The sequence below is a fragment of the Lampris incognitus genome, chromosome 14 (assembly GCF_029633865.1).
Source record: "Lampris incognitus isolate fLamInc1 chromosome 14, fLamInc1.hap2, whole genome shotgun sequence".
NCBI classification, from domain to species: Eukaryota; Metazoa; Chordata; class Actinopteri; order Lampriformes; family Lampridae; genus Lampris; species Lampris incognitus.
The window spans coordinates 2,894,984-2,920,964 of NC_079224.1; the positions used below are offsets into that span (position 1 = coordinate 2,894,984).

General features: G+C 41.9%; 1 protein-coding gene across 1 annotated transcript; it reads right to left on the reverse strand.

Annotated features, from left to right (window-relative positions):
• Positions 1-560: 560 nt before the first annotated feature.
• ccr12a (chemokine (C-C motif) receptor 12a) lies at positions 561-25,981 on the reverse strand. Its single transcript, XM_056293331.1, has 2 exons — positions 25,897-25,981; positions 561-3,067 (listed from the first exon to the last, which is right to left on the reverse strand). The coding sequence occupies exon 2, from the start codon at positions 3,051-3,053 to the stop codon at positions 1,971-1,973; it is 1,083 nt and encodes a 360-aa protein (XP_056149306.1). The 5' UTR covers positions 3,054-3,067; positions 25,897-25,981; the 3' UTR covers positions 561-1,970.

Genomic DNA, 25,981 nt, shown 5'->3' on the forward strand with positions numbered 1-25,981 from the left:
GCGGCGGCGTTGGCCGGTCGGCTGGGGGGTCCGGCCCGTGGGTCGGGGGCCGGCGTGTCTGCTTGTCCGTGCGCGTCACAGTATTGTCTAGTGGGGACACCGCAGTTTGCTGACTGGTGTTTGGGTTTTGAGTTGGGGTTTTTTTTCCTCCTCTCTCTTTTGGCTGCTTTTTTGTTCTGTTGTTTTTTTGTTGTTGTTATTTTGTTTTTTTCCTTTTCTATTGTTATTTTCAGTTTATTCTCTGAGGCAGTAATGCTGTTTTTTTTGTATAACATTTTTGATTGTCACTTTTTTACAGTATTTTGATAATAGAGAAGTTTATTGTATATGTACATATACATATATATTTATACCTGTTTTGGATTAAAAAAAAGTGTTGTAATCCACTGGTGGCGCACCTGTATTTTCATGTAAAACGTAATAAACAAAGTAAAAAAAAATTTTTTTAAAGTTAATTCTCCTTTTCAATATTTTAGCAAATAAAACAGCTATGTGTTGCACTTAAGAAAGGAAAAAAAATCTAAATAAAACAAAACACAACTTGAAAAAGAAAATCAGGAATCAGGAACACTTTATTTGTCATTTCATTTCATCTACTTGTGCACATGACATAAAACAAAATGCCGTTTTCCCCAGCCCACAGCAATACAACACAAACACAAAAACACAACCAAAAACTAAAAGACCACCCACATTCAAACTAACACAAATATCCACACTAACACACATATCCAAACTAACACACATATCTAAACTAACACACATATCCACACTAACACACATATCCACACTAACACACATATCCAAACTAACACACATATCCACACTAACACACATATCCAAACTAACACACATATCCAAACTAACACACATATCCACACTAACACACATATCCACACTAACACACATATCCAAACTAACACACATATCCAAACTAACACACATATCCACACTAACACACATATCCACACTAACACACATATCCACACTAACACACATATCCAAACTAACACACATATCCACACTAACACACATATCCACAATAACACACATATCCAAACTAACACACATATCCAAACTAACACATACGTATATCCACACTAAGCAAAAAAATCACTGTCCAAGGGAAACAAACGCCAGCCGGGGTGACTGCCGGAACTGCTAGTCTGCATGGGCTAGCAGTTAGCTTAGCCTGCCCTGCTTTCATGTCCTGTCTATATATATATATATATATGTGTGTGTGTGTGTGTGTGTGTGTGTGTGTGTATCTATGTATGTATGCTTGAAATCATAGTTCAGTATGTGACATGGCACAGCAAGTGTAATAGCATGATTTATAAGCAGGAAGTGGTAGTAAAATGGTCTTTATGGTCTGACTGTAGAATAAAATGTATCCTTAGTTTTATAAAAACCTAAAGATGTCACTTTAGTAATGGTGGATTGTTATCAGCTGATACTGGAATTACATTCGATTTTTGTTTTTTTTGCTTTTTATTTACAGCTTGTGATTAACTAGCAGGTGATTTTACAGGTACACTGAAAATAAAATCATAACATCCAAACTATGTACAATAAGATGAAATGAAAAAATGATGGTTACAAACGTCCCAAAGTTAACACTTTTATGACTGTAATTTGTGTAACTTCACAGATTTGCAACAAAAAAAGGGGGAAATGATTCCACTGCAGGACAGGCTTTGTTCCTCATATTTAAAAATAGCTTCCATAAGGCAATACAGCACAACAGTAAAATATGTGTGGAAATATTTGATCAAGAAGTACTTGCGAATAGCGGACATTTTCTAATGAGCTGGGACTACGGGACAGACTTTATACAAATAAGACCCCTCAGGTGGTGTCAGATCAACTGGCAACATGGACTCCCGTCTTTCTTCTTCTGGTCATCTAAGATATGCAGCAGCGCTCACCAGTCTGGTGTGTATGCTGATGATGTGTGTGTTTCTCTCTGTCTAGTACTCATGGACTTTATGGGGTGTCCTCACTGAGGTGGTCCTACTGCTCTGGCTATTAAGACTAATCTGTCTTTTCAGACAGGGGATCTTCTTTACCAGCAACCTCCGGAAGTGGCTCTGGAACTTCTTGCCCACAAACGTGTAGAAGACAGGGCTGATGCAGCAGTACAGGTAGGCTATATTCTGTGTCACATAAAGAGCAAAGTCCAGCGCCTGCATCTCTGCGCATCTGTTCTCGTTGCCGGCAGAGATGCGAATTGCCCGGAGGAGGATGACTACATTAAAGGGCGTCCAGCAAATGAAGAAGGTTATGATGATGATGAATATGAGTTTGATAGCACGGCATTTCTCCTTCATTTGAGTTGACATAATCCTGATAGTGATGCTGATGTAGCAGTACATCACCACGAAGAGAGGGAGAAGGAAGAAAAGTAGGAATTGTTGGTAATAGCTGACCAGATGCCAACGGTTCATGGTGCTGATAGAAAACCCTGTCTCCTCACACATCAGCCCATAGATCGGATGTTCCCACACATTTTGTAGAACCAGCTCCGTCATACTGGCTACAACACTGATGCACCAAACTGCTCCAGATGCACCAATAGCGTAGGCCTTTTTCCTTTCCCTGGCAGCCGTCACAGCGTGCACCACGGCAAGATACCGATCAAATGTCATGAGTATAAGGAAGAGGATGGAACTGTAAAAGCCAACAAAGTAGGCACTGCTGACCATTTTACACATCACCGTGCCAAATATCCACTCCGACGAATAGTACATCGCCCAGAAGGGAAGACTGGAGGCAAAAAGGATATTTGACATGACCAAATTGAGGAGGAAGATGTTTGTCACTGTGCTAAGCTTCTCAAACTTGTAGATGATGACTAGAATAAGCCCATTTCCCAAGTAACTTAAAACAAAGTTGATATAGTAAAAGAGTGGCATGAATTTAGCACCAAACTGGTTGACATCAGCCTTGGGGCAGAATTGGACGAACTCACTGACTGTGTAGGATGGGTCACTTGAGTTGTCACTATAGTTGAGCAGACGGAGAAAAGTGTCATAGTTATCAGTGTTGCCCATGGTTGGAGTTCAACCTGTAGGAAATTAAAAAAAATAGTTAGAAAGAAATATACAGCAGAAATACTTTGTGATCATGTGTTTATGCATGCGCAGTAATCCATGTCAGGTGAATCAGTTCCTCTGCACACGACGTTTATTGACAGAAACGTTTCCTCACTCATCTACGTGACCTCTTTCCAGGGGTGGGCGGTCTTATCCAGAAAGGGCTGGTGTGGGTGAAGGTTTTTGTTCCAACCAAGCAGTTACACACCTGTGTCTCCTAACCAAGTTATTCGGCAAAGACTCCGCTGGTTGATTAGTGGGATCGGTGTGACTGCTTGATTGGAACAAAAACCTTCACCCACACCGGCCCTTCCTGGATACGACTGCCCACCGCCCACCCCTCTAAACTGACTGCAGGTGTCCCCATCTTTATAAACAACACAGTGGCATAACGCCCGAAACCAACAACCAGTTTCATATGTACATATGGTGTGACCATTAACTGAGTTACAATGGCCATGTTCTTAGGACCCCCCCCCCCAATTCAGGGATGATCATTCCCTCTTCACATAGATGGCCTCTTTGACTCCCTGTTCAAACTAGCGTTCCTCCCTATCAAGGATGTGCACATCATCATCCTTGAAAGAGTGGCCACTGGCCTGTAGACGGTGTAGACTGTGGAGTCCTGGCCTGTGGATGGTGTAGACTGGGGAGTCCTGGTCTGACGTGTTAGCTGTCCTGTGTTGTGTCATTCTGTGTCATTCTCTTGGCCAGTGTCTGTTTAGTTTCCTCGATGTACAAGTCACACTGATCCTCCAGGCACTTAACAGCTACACTATATTGCTCTGTTTGTGCTGGGGGACCTACTTTTTGTGCAGCGTGTTTTGGGGTTTGAAAGCAATTGAGACGTGGTGTTTGGAAAATACGCATCCCCACCAACACAGCGGCTGGGAAAGTGTATAAATCCTACATGAAACAGACCCTGGTTAAGCGTGGTTATCCTAACTGGGCGTTTGTCGAAGCCAGGAAGATCCCAGACAGTGCAGCAGCCAACCGAAGAGAGGAGAAGGACCACAGCTGCCTAAGCGTAAACCAGTACTGATTCCACATGTGGCGGGAGTGTCGGAACAGTTGAGACATGTATTTTCCAAACACCGCATCTCCACCAAAAACCTGCCTTACACTTATTTCCAACCGACCTGTATTGTTCAAACAAAGCCATGTTCACTATTCGTTTTGCAGTAACGACGTTACCTAACTGCATATTTAAAGGACACAACTCAACATGTAGAAGTGCTGCTTAGTCCTCCCCTGCGATGCGGAGCGTCGTCTCTTCAGCGCTGTACCACAGCAGAAGAAAGTAGCTGTGCATTCACTTGAACCTTGCCATAGTGTGTTTTCTCCAAATCCATTGTAAAGTATTGTTGTTGGCTTTAGCTGTACTGCTACTTTGTTCCCCACCCAGAATAAATGTTTAATATTGTATGATGTAGTCATCTGTGTCCACACAGGGGCTACCGGCCAAGCCGTCCCCGCCCCAGCAGTTAGCAAGCTTCACTGAAGCAGTCACATTTGGCCTAATATCACAAATTACTTTACAATTATTCAGCTATCTCATGTGAAGGGCTTAGTTTTAAACATTTTGATAGGAGCAAAATGTCAACTACCTTGTAGTTATTTTTCATGCTGGGCACCGCCCATGTAATCTACTCCCATACATGTGGAGTCACCAGCCGCTTCTTTTCACCTGGCAGTGATGAGTTTCACCAGGGGGACGTAGCTCGTGAGAGGATCACGCTATTCCCCCCAGTCAGAGGCGAAGCTTCTGAACAAGCAAGGCGGGAAACTGCTTGGAGCCCCAGGCTGTAGGGGGCCCCCGAGGGCCGGCAGAATTTACTCCAAAGCAGTGACCACAACCCCCTCTGCCTTAAACAACCAACGGACGATTTGCAATGACATGACAACACGCTAGGAAACCTCCCTTGTAGGGGCCCAACCAATGTCATTCGCGTTGCACTGCACTGCATGCGCTCTTCGAAAGTGAAAGTTACCCCCAGCGTCCACACCAAGACGCCCCCATGTCATATTTATAGTGTGACAATGTTCTGGTTGTTATTGTTCTTTATATTTTAAAAGTTACATTCTCTGCACATTTTGGAATCACAAAAAGTTTATATTTTGTATACTTTTTGTTGGTGTCAGATTATTTATAACATAATGGCGATGAACGCTTGTTGGGGGCCCCTCCTGATCATTTTTGCCTAGGGCCCCAACAGACCCTAGCATCGCCACTGCCCCCAGTTCCCCTCCCCCCCTGAACAGGCGCCTCGACTGACCAGAGGAGGCGCTAGTGCAGTGACCAGGACACATACCCACATCCGGCTTCCCACCCGCAGACACGGACAATTGTGTCTGCAGGGACGCCCGACCAATCAACTTCGACTTTTACTGTCAACCCAAAAACCTTGGACAGCAGCCTAGTCTTCATCTGATTAAACCTCTCATTCAGTCTTCTCACAGTGTAGACTTACTCCTTAACAACTTGTGTTCCCCATCAGCACCCTGCACTTTAACATGGTGTTCTCCATGTCAGAGCTGCTACTGCAATAATGTGCTTTTGTATTAGTAAAATCCCTAGAAATACTTATCAAATTGTTTAATGTGTAATGTTGCACCGACTATGGTCATAAAAATGAGCTCATCGTGGTTTGTTCTTTCAAGGTGGTTTTGTAAACACAAAACAACTTTGTAAAACACAAAAGTATCGTAAATGCAAAAACAAAAGTGATAATGTTCTTGCAAACATCAAAACAACCATTTCAATATTTTGGTTTTGTTTACAATACTTCACTTATGATTAACAATGCTTTCTGTCCTTGTTTTGACGCCATACAAATGCCTCTGAATGTTTCAGTTAGTTGTGCTGGCAAAAATGTGTCACTACGCCTGCGGCGCTTGACAATTAAGCGTTTGCATCTCAGAGTTTGTATCTCTGGCCTTTGTTTCCTCATCACCCTGACAAATTGTGCATATGCATTGTCATTACTGTATACTGACCTACTTGCAGGTTAGATTGTTAGGCTAACGCACCAGATCCCAACCCGTGTGGCGAAACCCAAGGCAGACAGACACAGGATGACAGTTCACAATCCAAAAGGCGGTTTTATTGGGGGAGGGGAATAACAAGGAGGGGAGATAACAAATACTGCCACTAAATAATAAGTGGAATGGAGTGGGAGGGGAATGTATGGTGCAAAAACGTTGTTAGTGGGCTTTGTGAATAAACTATGTGTGGTGTCCCGTGGTTTGCGTGTATAACTGTGTGAGTGTCTTTAGCCTATGTGTGGTGCGGTATGTAAATGACCAGGAGGTGTTGAATAATGTGCGTGCACCTGGCAAGAAAGTCCAGTCCGTGATCCGAAAGGGGTTGTCCGAGGAAGTCCGGGTCCGAGATCCAGGAAGTCAAGTCCGAAAGGAGGGGTCCAGGTAGAGAGACACGGGGGGAGATCGCTGGAGAGGTCCGGGGAGAAAACGTGAAGGTCGCTGGAGACGCGGGGAGCCATGGAAGTCGCAGAGAGAGAGTCTTGGGAGGAAACAGAGAGACGCGAAGATAAGACACTGGGGAATAAAGGGAACAGCAAGAGGGCAAGGACCGCTGGAGGGCTTGTCAGAGCTTTACCGCAGGGTTCAGTACGTCGAAGCACGGAGTGCTGTTCTGGGAGGCTTCTTGTAGAGGGCTGCCTGATTGCTGCAGGTGTGCCTGATGGATGATGGCAAACACCTGGTGCAGCGCAGCTCTCGTCTCCTCAGAGCGCGAGCCGAGCGCTCGGATGTTTCCGGCACGTCCGAGCTGGGGGAGTGGCTTGAACGTGCCGGGGAGGCAGCTCGGGGCGGTGTAACCACAACATAGATATTCACCATAAGGACCAGAGACGGTCCCTTTAAGACAGTGGGTTCAGGGGTTAGCAGGGTGTCATGGGGGTGTGATCTGGGTCATCGGGGCTCGCCCATCCCCTGATTGGTGTTTCAGTTCACCTGCGCCCGTGTGGCTGAGTGACCCTGATTGCCCGGCTTCACGCACCTGTTTCCTTCTCCCATTGGCTGTGCGGTTCCTGCCCTGTCCTGCGAACCTGCATCCAATCTCGTGGATTGGCCCCCCTAGGTATATATGCCCCGTGGTTTCTTGGGCCCCTTGTCGGATCGTCTCACACACTCACAGAGACTTGGTTGCCGGATGCGCCACGTCATGTTGTGAGCTTTCCCCTCTGTCTGTACCTGCCGTCTGTTCGGATGCGCCACGTCATGTTGTGAGCTTTCTCCTCGGTCTGTACCTGCCGTCTGTTCCTGCTGTTTATAGATTTTTGGTCCACGTCATGTTTTGAGCTCTTCCCTCTGTCTGTACCTGCCGTCTCTTCCTGTAATGTAAGTTCGTTTGCCTTATTAAAGCTTTGTTCAAGCCCAGCCTATCCTTGCTGTCTGCATCTCTCTGGTCTCGCAGTGACAGTACGATCCGACCAAACATGGACCAAGCAGACCTGCTCAGCGAGCCGCATACATGTGAGGATTTTGGTGTGTCGAGGGAGACTTTCCTCAATGAAGAGCCAGGCTTCTTTGAGCTTCTCACTGCTATCTGGAAGCAGGACCCTGACTTAACTCAAGAAGTGGCTTCCTTTAGGTGGAAATTTCAGCTGAGTGTGATTCCTCCCAAACCCAGCACTACAGCATCTCAGCTGCTCAGCACCCAAGAGCCTCAGCAGTCCAGCGCCCTGGAGCCTAAGCTGCCCAGCACCCCAGAGCCTAAGTTGACCAGCACCCCGGAGCATAAGCTGCCCAGAGCCTAAGCTGCCCAGTGCCCGCGAGTCTCAACTGCCCAGTGCACCCCTGTTCCAAAATTGGTGGTCTGTTCCCAAGACATCGGTTGCCGTGTGGACTGTTCCCGAGCTGTCGGCTGCCCCAGCCAACGTGCGGTCTGCTCCCCGAGCCGTCCGGCCGCCTCTGAAGCCTGGTCCCCAAGTGGATGTGCCACCGCCTCTGAAGCCTGGTCCCCGAGTGGCCATGCCGCACCTCCGACGACTGGTTCTGTCTGCGTCGCCAGCCTCCAGAGTGGCAGTCCTGTCTGCATCGCCGGCCTCCACGTCACCCATCTGTCCATCCCTTCGGTCCTTCATCCTGGTCGCCCTCTGCAGCTGCTCTGCACTTTGGTGCTGCACCCTGGTTGCCCTCCAGATCGGTTCCACCCATCGGTCCAGCCCTCAGGCCATCCGCCTGAGATCCCTGGCCCCATTCATCCTCTCCCAAACCCCCTCCGTCCATCCTGCTTGGTGCTCATGGTCCATTCATTTGGGACGTCTGGAATCCGTCCCTTGAGGGGGGGGGGTCCTGTCATGGGTGTGTGATCTGGGTCATCAGGGCTCGCCCATCCCGTGATTGGTGTTTCAGTTCACCTGCACCCATGTGCCTGAGTGACCCTGATTGCCCAGCTTCACGCATCTGTCCCCTTCTCCCATTTGCTGTGCAGTACCTGTGCCCAATCTCCCCCCTCCCCCTTTTTCTGATTGGCTGTCCTGTTCCTGCCCTGTCCTGAGCACCTGTGCCCAATCTCCTGGATTGCCCCCCCTAGGTATATATGCCCCGTGGTTTCCTGGTCTCCTTGCTGGATCGTCTCACACATCACAGAGACGCTCACATACTCACAGAGACAGCCGCTCACTTTTTTCAGCCGCCAGCTGCACAGCAGTGAGAGGAATTACTGCACTTTTGACCGGAAGCTTCTTGACCTGTTTCTCTCCTGCCGACATTTCCGGTTCCTGCTGAAAGGTCACCGGTTTTCTGTGTTTGTGGACCACAAGCTGCTGACATTTGCCATGGCCAAAGCCACTGAGCCATGGTCTGGGCGCCAGCTATCTTACATCTCTGAGTTCACCACGGACATCTGGTATGTCGCCGACAAGGACAACTTCGTCGCCGACTGCCTCTCCCGGCGGTGGTGGGAGCTGTCCACTTGGGACTTGACTACACGAAAGTGCAGGCCTACTGGCCCGCTTACACAGGGCTGCAGTTGAAGGATGTTGTGTTCCATGACGCCGGGGTCGCGCTTCTCTGTGATATCTTCATGGGTCAGCCCCGGCCCATGGTACCCACTGGCCCATCATCACCATCCATGGCCTGTCACACCCGGGCATGAAGGGGTCAAAGAAGTTGGTGGGGGCCAAGTTCATGTGGCATGGCCTCAGGAAGCACGTCAAGGACTGGGCAGGCACCTGCGTGGCGTGTCAGCACTCCAAGGTTCAACACCACACCAAGGCACCCCTGGTGCCGATCCTCGTGCCCGGGAGGTGTTTCGACCATGTCAATGTGGACCTAGTGGGACCCCTTCCCTCCTCCCACGGTTTCACTCACCTCCTCACCATGGTGGACAGGACCACCAGGTGGCTGGAGGCTATTCCATTGTAACACACCATGTCTGCTGAGGTGGCCTGGGCGTTCATCAGGTCCTGGGTGGCCTGGTTTGGCACGCCATCTGACCTCACTTCTGACCGGGGCCCACAGTTCACGTGCTAGCTCTGAACTGCAGTTGCTGAAAGCCTAGCGGTGAAGCTCCACCACACCACGGTGTACAAACCCCAGGGCAAAGGTTTATGTGAGTGGTTTGATCGTTCTATGAAGGCCACTCTTCGGGCCAGCCTTACAGACAGCAGCTGGGTCGACCGGCTCCCATGGGTCATGCCTGGCCTGCAGAGTGCCCCTATGAAAGACTTCCAGTCCTCGTTGGCTGAGCTGGTTTACAGCCAGCCACTGTGTGTCCTGGGGGAATTTCTCCCGGACAGCGCAGCACTCTGGTCTGCTGCCCACCAACGGGCTGTGTTCCAGGATGGCGGTGACGTTTTCACTCCATTCCCAACTTCGCGGCACGGCCTCCCTCAGTCTTATGTCCCCAAGGACCTGCAGTCAGCTGGGTTCATCTTCATCCAGCACGACACCTACCATACCCCCCTGCGGCCCCCCTATGGCGGCAGGGGCTAAGAACTTTGTGGTGGACATGGGTGGTAAGCCAGAGCGGATTTTGGTGGACCATATCAATCCGACTCACCTGGATTTAGACAGGCCAGTTCAACTGACCCAGCCCCCTCGGCGTGGATGCCTCCCTGCCCCTACACCCTTCAAGAGGAGCCGTTTTGGCTGCATTATATTATTCGTCCCCCGCCACATAGATTTTTTTTTTCTTTTCATCATGGTGAATTCTGGGGGGGGTATAGTGACCAACTTGCAGGTTAGATATTCACCGTGTGGAAGAGACGGTCCCTTTAAGACAGTGGGTTCAGGGGTTAGCAGGGGGATCGTGGGTAGACACGAGGCTGAGGTTTTGATGATTGTAAACTGTTCACTTGAAGATTGTTGGAGGAAATAAGCGACCCCACGATGTGTGGCCAACAGGACAAGTGGTCTCGTCTCCCTTCTGTCGTCCTCCACAGCTGTATGGCTAATTTACAGTCAACCCAATAGCTTGCAACATTTGTGTTTAGCTGCCTACCAATGGTATTGATAAGACGGTGACTTGTCCTTATTTATGATTAATTCATCATATTGTCAGTCATTGGCAGAGCCAGAAGAGGGGCATAAAAGACACGAGAACACTGACTGGGCAGTGAAGGAGGTGGATTTGGTCTATATTTTAACATGCATAGATAAGTAGACACGTTGGCCCTTGGCTAACGGATCTGACCCTTTAGTCGACTGGTTAACGTAGTTACTTGCGGTGGGAGAGCCACGGGTTCGCGTGCCGGATGCGGCGTCTCAAGCTGCCCCCTGAATTCACTACAATATATTCAAGTTTCAGTTGAAATGTTGTGCTGTAGAGGAGACATATTGAAATCCATCTCATGCCCGTCTTTGAATACATTGTCCTACGTTCCTTCTTCTCTGCTGCGCTTTCATACCTGACATGCCAGTTTCTGTTATGAAGGGCAGCACAAGCTCACTGTAAGAACAGTAAAGCGGCAACCCGGGTATCACTGTTTGAGTCCCAAGACTTGTGGGTAATGCCGGTAATGTGGGTCAGGCATGATCTGACAACCACAGTTTTGCTTGTAACAGTAGTCCCACAACAAAGAGCAACACCACACGACTAGTTTGTTGTTGTGCTGTTGGGGTGGGGCTGCAGTCCAACCTGCCCCAGCACTCCTGCTCTGGGTCATGTTAACAACATGCCACGTTCCAGTTGCAACACAAGGACCCAGAACATAAAGCTAACTAACCAACTTCATGTGCTGAAGGACAGTCCTGCTGGGTTTTGCAAGTGATCTTTACATTAGCTATAGATACTGTGGAACTGTCATGTTAGAGTTGTGACTAACGTGTACCACTTGATTTTATTCTCATCATTTGAATCAAAGGCCCTGACTAGTTCAGTTTGGATTTACGCAATAATCCCCTCTTTTGTACTCTGTCATTGGACTACGTGCTGCTTGTTAACACTTCTTCCATGTTGTGTCAGCAGATTTCTGCACAAGTATGCATCACAAGGGGAACATGTGTGATTCACAGGAAAGAGGACCAGATGTTTTGTACAATGTTAGTAATTATGAAATGTGCGCTGTTACACAAACACAGCAAAACAGCAAAGATAACCTAATTCCCAACCTGACTCTCTCCATCTGGCCACCTAGTCATCCCCCATGTAACTGACTCAATGATTCCTCCCTCGTCACCTCAAGCTGATGAGCACTGATGCAAAATGAGCATTCTGGGGCAAAATGGCTGCCGTGCATCACCCAGGTGGTGCTGCACATTGGTGGTGGGTGAAGTGAGGTACCCCCTTCAGTAAAGCACTTTAGGTGTCTAGAAAAGTGCTGTATACATATAATAATAATAATATTTTTTTTGTTCAGAGGAAACTGTGTTTGTATTTCATGACAGTGTGATAAATGAGACAAAGTGTGTTTGATAGCCATCACGATGTAGTTATTTGTGTAAGAAGTCAGTTTGATAACTATCTTAGTGTAGTTTTTTGTGTAAGAAGTGTGTTGGATAGCCATCATAGCGTAGTTACTTGTGTAAGAAGTGTGTTTGATAGCCAACACAGTGTAGTTATTTGTGTAAGAAGTGTGTTTGATAGCCAACATAGTGTAGTTATTTTTGTAAGAAGTGTGTTTGATAGCCGTCATAGTGTAGATATTTGTGTAAGAAGTGTGTTTAATATCCATCATATTGTAGTTATTTATGTAAGAAGTGTGTTTGATATCCATCATAGTGTAGTTATGTGTGTAAGAAGTGTTGTTTGATAGCCATCATAGTGTAGTTATTTGTGTAAGAAGTGTTGTTTGATAGCCATCATAGTGTAGTTATTTGTGTAAGAAGTGTTGTTTGATAGCCAACATAGTGTAGTTATTTGTGTAAGAAGTGTTGTTTGATAGCCAACATAGTGTAGTTATTTGTGTAAGAAGCGTGTTTGATAGCCAACATAGTGTAGTTGTTTGTGTAAGAAGTGTGTTTGACAGCCATCTCAGTGCAGTTATTTGTGTAAGAAGTGTGTTTGATAGCCATCATAGTGTAGTGTTATTTGTGTAAGAATTGTGTTTGATAGCCATCATACTGTAGTGTTATTTGTGTAAGAAGTGTGTTTGATAGCCATCATAGTGTAGTGTTATTTGTGTAAGCAGTGTGTTTGATAGCCATCATAGTGTAGTTATGTGTGTAGGAAGTGTGTTTGATAGCCATCATAGTGTAGTTACTTGTGTAAGCAGTGTGTTTGATAGCCATCATAGTGTAGTTACTTGTGTAAGCAGTGTGTTTGATAGCCATCATAGTGACGTGTTATTTGTGTAAGAAGTGTGTTTGATAGCCATCATAGTGTAGTGTTATTTGTGTAAGAAGTGTGTTTGATATCCATCATATTGTAGTTGTTTGTGTAAGAAGTGTGTTTGATATCCATCACAGTGTAGTTATTTGTGTAAGCAGTGTGTTTGATAACCACCATAATGTAGTTATTTGTATAAGCAGTGTGTTTGATAGCCATCATAGTGTAGTTACTTGTGTAAGCAGTGTGTTTGATAGCCATCATAGTGTAGTTACTTGTGTAAGCTGTGTGTTTGATAGCCACCATAGTGTAGTTATTTGCGTAAGAAGTGTGTTTGATAGCCGTCATAGTGTAGTTATTTGTGTAAGAAGTGTGTTTGATAGCCGTCATAGTGTAGTTACTTGTGTAAGCAGTGTGTTTGATAGCCATCATAGTGTAGTTACTTGTGTAAGCTGTGTGTTTGATAGCCACCATAGTGTAGTTATTTGTGTAAGAAGTGTGTTTGATAGCCGTCATAGTGTAGTTATTTGTGTAAGAAGTGTGTTTGATAGCCGTCATAGTGTAGTTATTTGTGTAATAAGTGTGTTTGATAGCCATCATATTGTAGTTGTTTGTGTAAGAAGTGTGTTTGATATCCATCACAGTGTAGTTATTTGTGTAAGCAGTGTGTTTGATAACCACCATAATGTAGTTATTTGTGTAAGCAGTGTGTTTGATAGCCATCATAGTGTAGTTACTTGTGTAAGCAGTGTGTTTGATAGCCATCATAGTGTAGTTACTTGTGTAAGCTGTGTGTTTGATAGCCAACATAGTGTAGTTATTTGTGTAAGAAGTGTGTTTGATAGCCGTCATAGTGTAGTTATTTGTGTAAGAAGTGTGTTTGATAGCCGTCATAGTGTAGTTATTTGTGTAATAAGTGTGTTTCATAGCCATCATATTGTAGTTATTTGTGTAAGAAGTGTGTTTGATAGCCATCATAGTGTAGTTATTTGTGTAAGAAGTGTTGTTTGATAGCACTCATAGTGTAGTTATTTGTGTAAGAAGTGTGTTTGATAACCACCATAATGTAGTTATTTGTGTAAGAAGTGTTGTTTGATAGCACTCATAGTGTAGTTATTTGTGTAAGAAGTGTGTTTGATAACCACCATAATGTAGTTATTTGTGTAAGCAGTGTTGTTTGATAGCCAACATAGTGTAGTTATTTGTGTAAGAAGTGTGTTTGATAGCCACCATAGTGTAGTTATTTGTGTAAGAAGTGTGTTTGATAGCCGTCATAGTGTAGTTATTTGTGTAAGAAGTGTTGTTTGATAGCACTCATAGTGTAGTTATTTGTGTAAGAAGTGTGTTTGATAACCACCATAATGTAGTTATTTGTGTAAGCAGTGTTGTTTGATAGCCAACATAGTGTAGTTATTTGTGTAAGAAGTGTGTTTGATAGCCACCATAGTGTAGTTATTTGTGTAAGAAGTGTGTTTGATAGCCGTCATAGTGTAGTTATTTGTGTAAGAAGTGTGTTTGATAGCCGTCATAGTGTAGTTATTTGTGTAATAAGTGTGTTTCATAGCCATCATATTGTAGTTATTTGTGTAAGAAGTGTGTTTGATAGCCATCATAGTGTAGTTATTTGTGTAAGAAGTGTTGTTTGATAGCACTCATAGTGTAGTTATTTTTGTAAGAAGTGTGTTTGATAGCCAACATAGTGTAGTTATTTGTGTAAGCAGTGTGTTTGATAGCCATCATAGTGTAGTTACTTGTGTAAGCAGTGTGTTTGATAGCCATCATAGTGTAGTTACTTGTGTAAGCTGTGTGTTTGATAGCCACCATAGTGTAGTTATTTGTGTAAGAAGTGTGTTTGATAGCCGTCATAGTGTAGTTATTTGTGTAAGAAGTGTGTTTGATAGCCGTCATAGTGTAGTTATTTGTGTAATAAGTGTGTTTGATAGCCATCATATTGTAGTTATTTGTGTAAGAAGTGTGTTTGATAGCCATCATAGCGTAGTTATTTGTGTAAGAAGTGTTGTTTGATAGCACTCATAGTGTAGTTATTTGTGTAAGAAGTGTTGTTTGATAGCCAACATAGTGTAGTTATTTGTGTAAGAAGTGTTGTTTGATAGCCAACATAGTGTAGTTATTTGTGTAAGAAGTGTGTTTGATAGCCACCATAGTGTAGTTATTTGTGTAAGAAGTGTGTTTGATAGCCGTCATAGTGTAGTTATTTGTGTAAGAAGTGTGTTTGATAGCCGTCATAGTGTAGTTATTTGTGTAATAAGTGTGTTTGATAGCCAACATATTGTAGTTATTTGTGTAAGAAGTGTGTTTGATAGCCATCATAGTGTAGTTATTTGTGTAAGAAGTGTTGTTTGATAGCACTCATAGTGTAGTTATTTGTGTAAGAAGTGTTGTTTGATAGCCAACATAGTGTAGTTATTTGTGTAAGAAGTGTTGTTTGATAGCCAACATAGTGTAGTTATTTGTGTAAGAAGTGTGTTTGATAGCCAACATAGTGTAGTTGTTTGTGTAAGAAGTGTGTTTGATAGCCATCATAGTGTAGTGTTATTTGTGTCAGAATTGGGTTTGATAGCCATCATACTGTAGTGTTATTTGTGTAAGAAGTGTGTTTGATAACCACCATAATGTAGTTATTTGTGTAAGCAGTGTTGTTTGATAGCCAACATAGTGTAGTTATTTGTGTAAGAAGTGTGTTTGATAGCCAACATAGTGTAGTTGTTTGTGTAAGAAGTGTGTTTGATAGCCGTCATAGTGTAGTTATTTGTGTAATAAGTGTGTTTGATAGCCAACATATTGTAGTTATTTGTGTAAGAAGTGTGTTTGATAGCCATCATAGTGTAGTTATTTGTGTAAGAAGTGTTGTTTGATAGCACTCATAGTGTAGTTATTTGTGTAAGAAGTGTTGTTTGATAGCCAACATAGTGTAGTTATTTGTGTAAGAAGTGTTGTTTGATAGCCAACATAGTGTAGTTATTTGTGTAAGAAGTGTGTTTGATAGCCAACATAGTGTAGTTGTTTGTGTAAGAAGTGTGTTTGATAGCCATCATAGTGTAGTGTTATTTGTGTCAGAATTGTGTTTGATAGCCATCATACTGTAGTGTTATTTGTGTAAGCAGTGTGTTTGATAACCACCATAATGTAGTTATTTGTGTAAGCAGTGTGTTTGATAGCCATTATAGTGTAGTTACTTCTGTAAGCAGTGTGTTTGATAGCCATCATAGTGTAGTTACTTGTGTAAGCTGTGTGTTTGATAGCCACCATAGTGTAGTTATTTGTGTAAGAAGTGTGTTTGATAGCCGTCATAGTGTAGTTATTTGTGTAAGAAGTGTGTTTGATAGCCGTCATAGTGTAGTTATTTGTGTAATAAGTGTGTTTGATAGCCATCATATTGTAGTTATTTGTGTAAGAAGTGTGTTTGATAGCCGTCATAGTGTAGTTATTTGTGTAATAAGTGTGTTTGATAGCCATCATATTGTAGTTATGTGTGTAGGAAGTGTTTGATAGCCATCATAGTGTAGTTACTTGTGTAAGCAGTGTGTTTGATAGCCATCATAGTGTAGTTACTTGTGTAAGCAGTGTGTTTGATAGCCATCATAGTGACGTGTTATTTGTGTAAGAAGTGTGTTTGATAGCCATCATATTGTAGTTATTTGTGTAAGAAGTGTGTTTGATATCCATCATATTGTAGTTGTTTGTGTAAGAAGTGTGTTTGATATCCATCACAGTGTAGTTATTTGTGTAAGCAGTGTGTTTGATAACCACCATAATGTAGTTATTTGTGTAAGCAGTGTGTTTGATAGCCATCATAGTGTAGTTACTTGTGTAAGCAGTGTGTTTGATAGCCATCATAGTGTAGTTACTTGTGTAAGCTGTGTGTTTGATAGCCACCATAGTGTAGTTATTTGTGTAAGAAGTGTGTTTGATAGCCGTCATAGTGTAGTTATTTGTGTAAGAAGTGTGTTTGATAGCCGTCATAGTGTAGTTATTTGTGTAATAAGTGTGTTTGATAGCCATCATATTGTAGTTATTTGTGTAAGAAGTGTGTTTGATAGCCATCATAGTGTAGTTATTTGTGTAAGAAGTGTTGTTTGATAGCACTCATAGTGTAGTTATTTGTGTAAGAAGTGTTGTTTGATAGCCAACATAGTGTAGTTATTTGTGTAAGAAGTGTTGTTTGATAGCCAACATAGTGTAGTTATTTGTGTACGAAGTGTGTTTGATAGCCAACATAGTGTAGTTGTTTGTGTAAGAAGTGTGTTTGATAGCCATCATAGTGTAGTGTTATTTGTGTAAGAATTGTGTTTGATAGCCATCATACTGTAGTGTTATTTGTGTAAGAAGTGTGTTTGATAACCACCATAATGTAGTTATTTGTGTAAGCAGTGTTGTTTGATAGCCAACATAGTGTAGTTATTTGTGTAAGAAGTGTGTTTGATAGCCAACATAGTGTAGTTGTTTGTGTAAGAAGTGTGTTTGATAGCCATCATAGTGTAGTGTTATTTGTGTAAGAATTGTGTTTGATAGCCATCATACTGTAGTGTTATTTGTGTAAGCAGTGTGTTTGATAACCACCATAATGTAGTTATTTGTGTAAGCAGTGTGTTTGATAGCCATCATAGTGTAGTTACTTGTGTAAGCAGTGTGTTTGATAGCCATCATAGTGTAGTTACTTGTGTAAGCTGTGTGTTTGATAGCCACCATAGTGTAGTTATTTGTGTAAGAAGTGTGTTTGATAGCCGTCATAGTGTAGTTATTTGTGTAAGAAGTGTGTTTGATAGCCATCATAGTGTAGTTATTTGTGTAATAAGTGTGTTTGATAGCCATCATATTGTAGTTATTTGTGTAAGAAGTGTGTTTGATAGCCATCATAGTGTAGTTATTTGTGTAAGAAGTGTTGTTTGATAGCACTCATAGTGTAGTTATTTGTGTAAGAAGTGTTGTTTGATAGCCAACATAGTGTAGTTATTTGTGTAAGAAGTGTTGTTTGATAGCCAACATAGTGTAGTTATTTGTGTAAGAAGTGTGTTTGATAGCCACCATAGTGTAGTTATTTGTGTAAGAAGTGTGTTTGATAGCCGTCATAGTGTAGTTATTTGTGTAAGAAGTGTGTTTGATAGCCGTCATAGTGTAGTTATTTGTGTAATAAGTGTGTTTGATAGCCATCATATTGTAGTTATTTGTGTAAGAAGTGTTGTTTGATAGCACTCATAGTGTAGTTATTTGTGTAAGAAGTGTTGTTTGATAGCACTCATAGTGTAGTTATTTGTGTAAGAAGTGTTGTTTGATAGCACTCATAGTGTAGTTATTTGTTTAAGAAGTGTTGTTTGATAGCACTCATAGTGTAGTTATTTGTGTAAGAAGTGTTGTTTGATAGCACTCATAGTGTAGTTATTTGTGTAATAAGTGTTGTTTGATAGCCAACATAGTGTAGTTATTTGTGTAAGAAGTGTGTTTGATAGCCAACATAGTGTAGTTGTTTGTGTAAGAAGTGTGTTTGATAGCCATCATAGTGTAGTGTTATTTGTGTCAGAATTGTGTTTGATAGCCATCATACTGTAGTGTTATTTGTGTAAGAAGTGTGTTTGATAACCACCATAATGTAGTTATTTGTGTAAGCAGTGTTGTTTGATAGCCAACATAGTGTAGTTATTTGTGTAAGAAGTGTGTTTGATAGCAAACATAGTGTAGTTGTTTGTGTAAGAAGTGTGTTTGATAGCCATCATAGTGTAGTGTTATTTGTGTAAGAATTGTGTTTGATAGCCATCATACTGTAGTGTTATTTGTGTAAGCAGTGTGTTTGATAACCACCATAATGTAGTTATTTGTGTAAGCAGTGTGTTTGATAGCCATCATAGTGTAGTTACTTGTGTAAGCAGTGTGTTTGATAGCCATCATAGTGTAGTTACTTGTGTAAGCTGTGTGTTTGATAGCCACCATAGTGTAGTTATTTGTGTAAGAAGTGTGTTTGATAGCCGTCATTGTGTAGTTATTTGTGTAAGAAGTGTGTTTGATAGCCGTCATAGTGTAGTTATTTGTGTAATAAGTGTGTTTGATAGCCATCATATTGTAGTTATTTGTGTAAGAAGTGTGTTTGATAGCCATCATAGTGTAGTTATTTGTGTAAGAAGTGTTGTTTGATAGCACTCATAGTGTAGTTATTTGTGTAAGAAGTGTTGTTTGATAGCCAACATAGTGTAGTTATTTGTGTAAGAAGTGTTGTTTGATAGCCAACATAGTGTAGTTATTTGTGTAAGAAGTGTGTTTGATAGCCAACATAGTGTAGTTGTTTGTGTAAGAAGTGTGTTTGATAGCCATCATAGTGTAGTGTTATTTGTGTAAGAATTGTGTTTGATAGCCATCATACTGTAGTGTTATTTGTGTAAGAATTGTTTGATAGCCATCATACTGTAGTGTTATTTGTGTAAGCAGTGTGTTTGATAGCCATCATATTGTAGTTATGTGTGTAGGAAGTGTGTTTGATAGCCATCATAGTGTAGTTACTTGTGTAAGCAGTGTGTTTGATAGCCATCATAGTGTAGTTACTTGTGTAAGCAATGTGTTTGATAGCCATCATAGTGTAGTTACTTGTGTAAGCAGTGTGTTTGATAGCCATCATACTGTTGTGTTGTTTGTGTAAGAAGTGTGTTTAATAGCCATCATAGTGTAGTTATGTGTGTAGGAAGTGTGTTTGATAGCCATCATAGTGTAGTTACTTGTGTAAGCTGTGTGTTTGATAGCCATCATAGTGTAGTTACTTGTGTAAGAAGTGTGTTTGATAGCCATCACAGTGTAGTGTTATTTGTGTAAGAAGTGTGTTTGATAGCCAACATAGTGTAGTTGTTTGTGTAAGAAGTGTGTTTGATAGCCATCATATTGTAGTTGTTTGTGTAAGCATTGTGTTTGATAGCTGTCACAGTGTAGTTATTTGTGTAAGAAGTCAGTTTGATAACTATCTTAGTGTAGTTTTTTGTGTAAGAAGTGTGTTTGATAGCCATCATAGTGTAGTTACTTGTGTAAGAAGTGTGTTTGATAGCCAACATAGTGTAGTTATTTGTGTAAGAAGTGTGTTTGATAGCCACCATAGTGTAGTTATTTGTGTAAGAAGTGTGTTTGATAGCCGTCATAGTGTAGTTATTTGTGTAAGAAGTGTGTTTGATAGCCGTCATAGTGTAGTTATTTGTGTAATAAGTGTGTTTGATAGCCATCATATTGTAGTTATTTGTGTAAGAAGTGTGTTTGATAGCCATCATAGTGTAGTTATTTGTGTAAGAAGTGTGTTTGATAGCCATCATAGTGTAGTTATGTGTGTAGGAAGTGTGTTTGATAGCCATCATAGTGTAGTTACTTGTGTAAGCAGTGTGTTTGATAGCCAACATAGTGTAGTTGCTTGTGGAAGAAGTGTGTTTGATAACCATCATATTGTAGTTGTTTGTGTAAGCAGTGTGTTTGATAGCTGTCACAGTGTAGTTATTTGTGTAAGCAGTGTGTTTGATAGCCATCATAGTGTAGTTACTTGTGTAAGCTGTGTGTTTGATAGCCACCATAGTGTAGTGTTATTTGTGTAAGAAGTGTGTTTGATATCCATCATATTGTAGTTATGTGTGTAGGAAGTGTGTTTGATAGCCATCATAGAGTAGTTACTTGTGTAAGCAGTGTGTTTGATAGCCATCATAGTGTAGTTACTTGTGTAAGCAGTGTGTTTGATAGCCATCATAGTGACGTGTTATTTGTGTAAGAAGTGTGTTTGATAGCCATCATAGTGTAGTGTTATTTGTGTAAGAAGTGTGTTTGATATCCATCATATTGTAGTTGTTTGTGTAAGAAGTGTGTTTGATATCCATCACAGTGTAGTTATTTGTGTAAGCAGTGTGTTTGATAGCCATCATAGTGTAGTTATTTGTGTAAGAAGTGTGTTTGATAGCCGTCATAGTGTAGTTATTTGTGTAATAAGTGTGTTTGATAGCCATCATATTGTAGTTATTTGTGTAAGAAGTGTGTTTGATAGCCATCATAGTGTAGTTATTTGTGTAAGAAGTGTTGTTTGATAGCACTCATAGTGTAGTTATTTGTGTAAGCAGTGTGTTTGATAGCCATCATAGTGTAGTTACTTGTGTAAGCAGTGTGTTTGATAGCCATCATAGTGTAGTTACTTGTGTAAGCTGCGTGTTTGATAGCCACCATAGTGTAGTTATTTGTGTAAGAAGTGTGTTTGATAGCCGTCATAGTGTAGTTATTTGTGTAAGAAGTGTGTTTGATAGCCGTCATAGTGTAGTTATTTGTGTAATAAGTGTGTTTGATAGCCATCATATTGTAGTTATTTGTGTAAGAAGTGTTGTTTGATAGCACTCATAGTGTAGTTATTTGTGTAAGAAGTGTTGTTTGATAGCCAACATAGTGTAGTTATTTGTGTAAGAAGTGTTGTTTGATAGCCAACATAGTGTAGTTATTTGTGTAAGAAGTGTGTTTGATAGCCAACATAGTGTAGTTGTTTGTGTAAGAAGTGTGTTTGATAGCCATCATAGTGTAGTGTTATTTGTGTAAGAATTGTGTTTGATAGCCATCATACTGTAGTGTTATTTGTGTAAGCAGTGTGTTTGATAACCACCATAATGTAGTTATTTGTGTAAGCAGTGTGTTTGATAGCCATCATAGTGTAGTTACTTGTGTAAGCTGTGTGTTTGATAGCCACCATAGTGTAGTTATTTGTGTAAGAAGTGTGTTTGATAGCCGTCATAGTGTAGTTATTTGTGTAAGAAGTGTGTTTGATAGCCGTCATAGTGTAGTTATTTGTGTAATAAGTGTGTTTGATAGCCATCATATTGTAGTTATGTGTGTAGGAAGTGTGTTTGATAGCCATCATAGTGTAGTTACTTGTGTAAGCAGTGTGTTTGATAGCCATCATAGTGTAGTTACTTGTGTAAGCAGTGTGTTTGATAGCCATCATAGTGACGTGTTATTTGTGTAAGAAGTGTGTTTGATAGCCATCATAGTGTAGTGTTATTTGTGTAAGAAGTGTGTTTGATATCCATCATATTGTAGTTGTTTGTGTAAGAAGTGTGTTTGATATCCATCACAGTGTAGTTATTTGTGTAAGCAGTGTGTTTGATAGCCGTCATAGAGTAGTTATTTGTGTAAGAAGTGTGTTTGATAGCCGTCATAGTGTAGTTATTTGTGTAATAAGTGTGTTTGATAGCCATCATATTGTAGTTATTTGTGTAAGAAGTGTGTTTGATAGCCATCATAGTGTAGTTATTTGTGTAAGAAGTGTTGTTTGATAGCACTCATAGTGTAGTTATTTGTGTAAGAAGTTTTGTTTGATAGCCAACATAGTGTAGTTATTTGTGTAAGAAGTGTTGTTTGATAGCCATCATAGTGTAGTTATTTGTGTAAGAAGTGTTGTTTGATAGCCACCATAGTGTAGTTACTTGTGTAAGAAGTGTGTTTGATAGCCACCATAATGTAGTTGTTTGTGTAAGCAGTGTGTTTGATAGCCATCATAGTGTAGTTATGTGTGTAAGAAGTGTGTTTGATAGCCACCATAGTATAGTTACTTGTGTAAGCAGTGTGTTTGATAGCCACCATAGTGTAGTTATGTGTGTAAGAAGTGTGTTTGATAGCCACCATAGTGTAGTTGTTTGTGTAAGAAGGATTACTTTCTAATAGGATCCAGAAGCCCAGGTTGGTCAGTGTGCCACGTTCCCACAGTACAGTAGAGGTTGTGTATAAAGTTGTGTACGTAGCTCTGTTTCAGGGTCTTGTGATACTCAGATACTCCACAACACATGATGAACTGCTGAAGGCCACTTTCACACTGACTACTCATCTCCAGTCCAGTCAACGTGAATGTGGAGTTCATTGCAGTGTTGAATATGTGCTTCATTCTTACAGGTTAATTTAGCATGTAGTTATGTCATCCTGAGCCACACTGTCATCAAATCTGCAGCACTGTCATAGGTAAATTCTCCTTTTTATATTTTAGCAGCTAGAACAAATGTTCTTACACTCTCTTTTTTTGCACATTTTACCACTTCCTGTTTATAATTCATTTTAATACACCTACTGTGCCATGTGAGATACTCAATTGAGTTCAAGCATATATATATATGTGTGTGTGTGTGTGTGTGTGTGTGTGTGTTTGTGTTTTTATTTATTTTGATAGCTAAAAGTTGTTAGTGTGTCAGTGTCAGTTGTGTCAGTTGTCAGTGTGTCATCAGCTTCCTACATGGTTACAGTAAAAGTCCTTATTTATACCGGTTGCCTACGTTCTATGTGCTGTGTTTAATTTCAGGGTAGGGGGATGGGCCAAGGTCCGGTTAGAACACTGATACATTTAAACGGGGGGGGGTGGGCCAAGGTCCGGTTAGAACACTGATACATTTAAACAGGGTGAGCGGGGATGGGCCAAGGTCCGGTTAGAACACTGATACATTTAAACGGGGGGGGGTGGGCCAAGGTCCGGTTAGAACACTGATACATTTAAACAGGGTGGGGGATGGGCCAAGGTCTGGTTAGAACACTGATACATTTGAACAGGGTGGGGGGTGATACATTTGAAGGGGGGGGGCAAGGTCCAGTTAGAACACTGATACATTTAAACAGGGTGGGGGGTGATACATTTGAAGGGGGGGGGCAAGGTCCGGTTAGAACACTGATACATTTAAACAGGGTGGGGGATGGGCCAAGGTCTGGTTAGAACACTGATACATTTGAACAGGGTGGGGGGTGATACATTTGAAGGGGGGGGGCAAGGTCCAGTTAGAACACTGATACATTTAAACAGGGTGGGGGGTGATACATTTGAAGGGGGGGGGCAAGGTCCGGTTAGAACACTGATACATTTAAACAGGGTGGGGGATGGGCCAAGGTCTGGTTAGAACACTGATACATTTGAACAGGGTGGGGGGTGGGCCAAGGTCCGGTTAGAACACTGATACATTTAAACGGGGGGGCGGGGATGGGCCAAGGTCTGGTTAGAACACTGATACATTTAAACAGGGTGGGGGGTGATACATTTGAAGGGGGGGGGCAAGGTCCAGTTAGAACACTGATACATTTAAACAGGGTGGGGGGTGATACATTTGAAGGGGGGGGGGCAAGGTCCGGTTAGAACACTGATACATGTGAACTGTCCAGTTGGGTTTGAGTAGGGTACATTTAAAAAAACATATGCTAGATACAGAAAATCAATGTCATAAAGACTAAGTACATGAACAAAATGTTACAAGTAAATAGCGTACATGGCGTAAATTAGCGTTTATATTAAAACACACACACACACACACACACACACACACACACACACACACACACACACACACACACACACACACACACACACACACCAAGAAAAGGTTATACACAGATACAAACAGTTCAGTTACACCTAGTTACAAACCAGATGTGTTCTTCTGTGTCTACAGCTGCTGGCCATTCCCTTCCTGCTGTGCAGATTTGACAAGTGGGGTTTGCAAACAATAAGGTAGTTTTCCATGAGGCACAAGTTGCATTGTTTGGTGTAGGTAGAATATGCTCTGCTCTTGGCAAGCACCTTCCACCATAGTCAATTCCTTTGTCCGCCAAGGACCAAACATAGCGGCTTAGGGCTGCTGCCTTCCTTACGTGCTCATGTCTCGAGCTGCACATGTGGCTGCTGTACTTGGATGTAAAAGTGCGCTCGGTCAAACCCATGTAATGTCCACTTTCCCATTGTCCATTCTGGTTCTTTATATACAAGAGCTATCCAAAGAATTTGTATCTGAGATACAATATTGTGATTTCAAGCATATATATATATATACTATATATATATATTTTTATATATATATACATATAGCAAGCAACAATCACGGATGAATAGGCTGGGTAGCCCTTGCAGCGAATTCGGAGGGTAGCTCGGGACGCAACCCCGTGGCTCCCACACCGCAAGCGACAACATTAACCAGTCGACTCAAGGGTCCGACCCGTCAACCAAAGCCTACCGAGCCTATTCATCCGCGATCGTTACATTATATATATATATATATATATACATGTGTGTGTGTGTGTGTGTGTGTGTGTGTGTGTGTGTGACATGGCACAGCAAGTGTAATAGCATGATTTATAAGCAGGAAGTGGTAGTAAAATGGTCTTTATGGTCTGACTGTAGAATAAAATGTATCCTTAGTTTTATAAAAACCTAAAGATGTCACTTTAGTAATGGTGGATTGTTATCAGCTGATACTGGAAATACATTTGATTTTTTTTTTTTTGCTTTTTATTTACAGCTTGTGATTAACTAGCAGGTGATTTTACAGGTACACTGAAAATAAAATCATAACATCCAAACTATGTACAATAAGATGAAATGAAAAAATGATGGTTACAAACGTCCCAAAGTTAACACTTTTATGACTGTAATTTGTGTAACTTCACAGATTTGCAACAAAAAAAGGGGGAAATGATTCCACTGCAGGACAGGCTTTGTTCCTCATATTTAAAAATAGCTTCCATAAGGCAATACAGCACAACAGTAAAATATGTGTGGAAATATTTGATCAAGAAGTACTTGCGAATAGCGGACATTTTCTAATGAGCTGGGACTACGGGACAGACTTTATACAAATAAGACCCCTCAGGTGGTGTCAGATCAACTGGCAACATGGACTCCCGTCTTTCTTCTTCTGGTCATCTAAGATATGCAGCAGCGCTCACCAGTCTGGTGTGTATGCTGATGATGTGTGTGTTTCTCTCTGTCTAGTACTCATGGACTGTATGGGGTGTCCTCACTGAGGTGGTCCTACTGCTCTGGCTATTAAGACTAATCTGTCTTTTCAGACAGGGGATCTTCTTTACCAGCAACCTGAATCATCAGTCATGTTCATCAAGTTCTGTTTGAGACACCGTGTAATGTCCCACCAACTACGGTCTGAAAATGAGCTAATCGTGGTTTGTTCTTCATGAAGATTTTATGTGAAACTTTCCATCTAGCAAATTCCAACCGTGGATTTACTGTTTAGCCGACGACTGCAAACGAACATGTCCTGGTTATTATTCTTTTTCAGAAGAAGTCAAACTTACCGTTGTCGCTCCCTGTGCACCGCAAGAGTCTCAAGACAAGAAGTGAAACGGAGTAAATCTGTCTGCTTCTCTGAGTATCCCCTCC